Source organism: Mustelus asterias, chromosome 22 (genome assembly GCF_964213995.1).
Source record: "Mustelus asterias chromosome 22, sMusAst1.hap1.1, whole genome shotgun sequence".
NCBI classification, from domain to species: domain Eukaryota; kingdom Metazoa; phylum Chordata; class Chondrichthyes; order Carcharhiniformes; family Triakidae; genus Mustelus; species Mustelus asterias.
The window spans coordinates 55,345,528-55,350,527 of record NC_135822.1 but is presented as its reverse complement, the minus strand read 5'-3'; the positions used below and the strand labels follow the sequence as shown (position 1 = coordinate 55,350,527).

General features: G+C 49.2%; 1 protein-coding gene across 9 annotated transcripts in view; it reads left to right on the top strand.

The window, feature by feature from the left end:
* Nucleotides 1-5,000, top strand: part of LOC144510033 (zinc finger MIZ domain-containing protein 1-like) — a 255,124-nt gene that overhangs the window by 147,817 nt on the left and 102,307 nt on the right. For 8 of the 9 annotated variants that reach the window (XM_078239237.1, XM_078239230.1, XM_078239231.1 and 5 more), the window contains one exon: nucleotides 4,312-4,465. In XM_078239237.1, the coding sequence (XP_078095363.1) occupies nucleotides 4,416-4,465 (50 nt within the window). In that variant the 5' untranslated portion in view covers nucleotides 4,312-4,415. Of the gene's footprint in view, nucleotides 1-33; nucleotides 160-4,311; nucleotides 4,466-5,000 lie in introns of those variants that run through there. The other variant, XM_078239234.1, reaches the window with a different exon arrangement.

Genomic DNA, 5,000 nt, shown 5'->3' with positions numbered 1-5,000 from the left:
GGAAGAATACAGAATCTGTGCACACGCAGGAGACGTTACACAAAGCAATGCAGTGAATCACTCGGGCCACAGCTTCTGACGTGGCACTGAGATGGAGGGCAGATGTCACGGGGGTGAGGGGGGTGGTCCTCGGACCGTGGGTGCCTCACACCCAGGTTGGTAAGTGCAAATCTGTAACAGGATTCATCTAGTCAACCCTCTCCCCACCGCCGGCCTTCAACGAGAATATTTTAACTCAATAAAGGTTAATTAAAATTCTACACATGCAGTGGCGGCACGGTGGCACAGTGGTTAGCACTGCTGCCTTCCAGCACCAGGGACCCGGGTTCGATTCCCGGCTCGGGTCACTGTCTGTGCGGAGTTTGCACGTTCTCCCCGTGTCTGCGTGGGTTTCCTCCGGGTGCTCCGGTTTCCTCCCACAGTCCAAAGATGTGCAGGTTAGGTGGATTGGCCATGCTAAATTGCCCCTTAGTGTCCAAAGATGTGCAGGTTAGGTGGATTGGCCATGCTAAATTGCCCCTTAGTGTCCAAAGATGTGCAGGTTAGGTGGATTGGCCATGCTAAATTGCCCCTTAGTGTCCCAAAGATGTGCAGGTTAGGGTGGATTGGCCATGCTAAATTGCCCCTTAGTGTCCCAAAGATGTGTAGGTTAGGTGGATTGGCCATGCTAAATTGTCCCTTAGTGTTCAAAGTGTGCAGGTTAGGTGGATTGGCCATGCTAAATTGCCCCTTAGTGTCCAAAGATGTGCAGGTTAGGTGGATTGGCCATGCTAAATTGCCCCTTAGTGTCCAAAGATGTGCAGGTTAGGTGTATTGGCCATGCTAAATTGCCCCCCTTAGTGTCCAAAGATGTGCAGGTTAGGTGGATTGGCCGTGCTAAATTGCCCCTTAGTGTCAGGCGGACTAACAGGGTAAATGCATGGGGTTGTGGGGATAGGGTCTGGGTGGGATTGTGGTCGGTGCAGACTTGATGGGCTGAATGGTCTCCTTCTGCATTGTAGGGATTCTATGATTCTAGCAACCCTGGGCAAAAGGATTTTCCCAATCATTTGTTTAGTTTCTTTCATTCACAGGATGTGGCCCTTGCTGGCTAGGTTTTAAGTTTATGTATGAGTATCGCAAGTAAGCTTACATTAACACTGCAGTGAAGTTGGGCATATCTATGGACTGTGGGAGGAAACTGGAGCGCCCGGAGGAAACCCATGCAGACACGGGGAGAACGTGCAAACTCCACACAGACAGTGACCCAAGCCGGGAATCGAACCCTGGTCCGTGGAGCTGCGAGGCAGCAGTGCTGACCCCTGCGCCACCTGGTCCGCATTTATCGCTCATCCCTAATTGCCCCTTGAGAAGGTGGTGGGTGAGCCGCCATCTTGAACCCGCTGCAGTCCCTGTGGTGTAGGTACACCCACAGTGCTGTTAGGGAGGGAGTTCCAGGATTGTTATTGGACATCAGTCAGTCCGTGTGGTGTAGGTACACCCACAGTGCTGTTAGGGAGGGAGTTCCAGGATTGTTATTGGACATCAGTCAGTCCGTGTGGTGTAGGTACACCCACAGTGCTGTTAGGGAGGGAGTTCCAGGATTGTTATTGGACATCAGTCAGTCCATGTGGTGTAGGTACACCCACAGTGCTGTTAAAGAGGGAGTTCCAGGATTGTTATTGGACATCAGTCAGTCCGTGTGGTGTAGGTACACCCACAGTGCTGTTAGAGAGGGAGTTCCAGGATTGTTATTGGACATCAGTCAGTCCGTGTGGTGTAGGTACACCCACAGTGCTGTTAGGGAGGGAATTCCAGGATTCTGACCCAGCGACAGTGAAGGAATTGCCGATATATTTCCAAGTCCGCAGTGGCTACAAATTGAATGTTGAAATTGCAGCACAGGCCACAGTTATTCCAGTGTAAATGAGTTGTAGTTTTAGTTCATTAGGTGGTGATTTGGTAATAAAGTCAAAATCGTTCTATTTTTGTACCTCACAACAACTTATATTCCACCTTTAACATAATGAACCACCCCATGATGCTTCACAGGGACATTATTTAATGAAATGTTTTAATTTGCACCAAGTCCCCATTCCCCCTCACTCCTGAGCCCATAGAAACTAGAAGCAGGAGGAGGCCATTCGGCCCTTCAAGCCTGCTCCGCCATTCATTATCATCATGGCTGATCATCCAACTCAGTAACCCGTTCCCGCCCCTTCCCCACCCCCCATACCCTTAGATCCCTTTAGCCCCAAGAGCTATACCTAACTCCTTCTTGAAAATGTACAATAGAAGCATAGGAAAGTTACAGCACAGAAGGAGGCCATTCAGCCCATCTTGTCCAAGCCAGCCCGAGGACACCCAATGTTTTGGCCTCAACTACTTTCTGTGGGAGTGAATTCCACACATTCACCACCCTCTGGGTGAAGACATTTCTCCTCACCTCAGTCCTAAAAGGTTTACCCCTTATCATCAAACTATGACCCCCTCGTTCTGGACTCCCCCCACCATCGGGAACATTCTTTCTGAATCTACCCTGTCTAACCCTGTTAGAATTTTATAAGTTTCTATGAGATCCCCTCTCACTCTTCTAAACTCCAGTGAATGAAATCCTAACTGACTTAGTCTCTCCTCATATGACGGACCTGCCATCCCAGGAATCAGCCTGGTAAACCTTCGCTGTGCTCCCTCTATAGCAAGGACACCCTTCCTCAGATAAGGACACCAAAACTGCACACAATACTCCAGGTGTGGCCTCACCAACGCCCAATACAATTACAGCATAACATCCCTATTCCTATACTCAAATCCTCTCGCTATGAAGGCCAACATACCATTTGCCTTCTTCATCACCTGCTGCTGGTTTCCCAGATATTAGGTCAGATGACCAAAAGCTTGGTTGAGGAGGTAGGTTTTAAGGAGCGTCTTAAAGGAGTAAAGTGAGGTAGAGGGCAGTGAGTTTTAGGGAGGGAATTCCGGAGCTTGGGAGCCCAGGCTGCTTTGATTTGATTTATTATTGTCACATGTATTGTGATATAGTGAAAAGTATTGTTTCTTGTGCACTATACAGACAAAGCATACCATTCATAGAGTACATGGGGGGGAGAAGAAAAGGAGGGAGTGCAGAATATATTGTTACAGTCATAGCTGGGGTGTAGAGAAAGATCAACTTAATATAAGATAGGTCCATTCAAAAGTCTGACGGCAGCAGGGAAGAAGCTGTTCTTGAGTTGGTTGGTACGTGACCTCAGACTTTTGTATATTTTTCCTGATGGAAGAAGGTGGAAGAGAGAATGCCCGGGTGTGTGGGGTCCTTGATTATGCCGGCTGCTTTTCCGAGGCAGCGGGAAGTGCAGACGGAGTCAATGGATGGGAGGCTGGTTCGCATGATGGACTGGGCTAGGTTCACGACCCTTTGTAGTCCCTTGCGGTCTTGGACAGAGCAGGAGCCATTCCAAGCTGTGACACATCCGGAAAAGATGCTTTCCTTCTTCCCTATGTACTCTATGAATGGTATGCTTTGCCTGTATGGTGTGCTTGTCTGGGTGGGATTGCTGTTGGTGCAGACTTGATGGGCTGAATGGCCTCCTTCTGCACTGTAGGGTTTCTATGATTTCTTTCTATGATTTCTATGTACTCTATGAACGGTATGCTTTGCCGGTATGGTGTGCTTGTCTGGGTGGGATTGTTGGTGCAGACTCGATGGGCTGAATGGCCTCCTTCTGCACTGTAGGGATTCTATGACTCTATGAATGAAGGGAGATCAAATTGAGGTTTACAAGATGAACCTCAATTTGATCTCCCTTCATTCATAGAGTCATAGAATCCCTACAGTGCAGAAGGAGGCCATTCAGCCTACCTCCTCAACCAAGCTTTTTTACAAGATGATAAAAGGTGTGGATAAAGTAGACGTGGAGCGGATGCTTCCTCTTGTGGGGCATTCTGGGACGAGAGGTCACAGTCTTAGGATAAGGGGCAGCAAATTTAAAACAGAGTTGAGGAGAAACTACTTCTCCCAAAGGGTTGTGAATCTGTGGAATTCGCTGCCCCAAAGTGCGGTGGATGCTGGGACAGTGAGTACATTTAAGGAGGAGTTAGACAGATTTTTAATTGGGAATGGGGTTGAAGGGTTCTGGGGAGAAGGCAGGAAAATGGGGATGAGGAGCATATCAGCTATGATCGAATGGCAGAGGGGACTCAATGGGCCGAATGGCCTAATTCTGCTCCTATATCTTAGTGTGAACTTACGAACCTCGTCACCGTTATACCGCTGACTGGATTGCCTTTCTCCCGGAGGTTTTTAAAGCAGCTTTATTTTTTTGTCTCTAGCCCTTCTCACATCGTGGTGTGAGGACTTGGGAAGGCTGCTTCTCCTGCACCATCAGAAGACCCGACCGAATAACTCCGTAATCAAGCTGCCCTTGCAGGCGCCCATGAACTCGATGAATCCTATGAAACCATCCCTTCCACCCACACCGCACAGGTCAGTGTAAGAGTGCGTGAAGCCTGGAACTAGGCCTCGGTGGCGCTGACTGAGGTCGTCTCCTGAGCTTGGGCCATTCTGGAAACTGTGTTGGAAACTGGAAGCGCAAAGGGACTTGGGAATCCCAAGTACAGGATTCTCTGGAGGTTGAGTTGGTCGTTAGGAAGGAAAATGCAATGTTCGCAATCATTCCGAGAGGGCTAGAATACAAGAGCAGGGATGTGCTGCTGAGGCTGTATAGGGCTCTGATCAGACACCATTTGGAATATTGGGAGCAGTTCTGGGCCCCGTATCTAAGGAATGATCATAGAAGAATCAATGAATCTCCACAGTGCAGAAGGAGGCCAATCGGCCCATCGAGTCTGTACCGACAACAATCCCACCCAGGCCCTATCCCACCCAGGGTGGCACAGTGGTTAGCACTGCTGCTTCACAACACCAAGGACCCAGGTTCGATTTCTGGCTTGGGTCACTGTCTATGTGGAGTTTGCACGTTCTCCCCGTGTCTGCGTGGGTTTCCCCCAGGTGCTCCAGT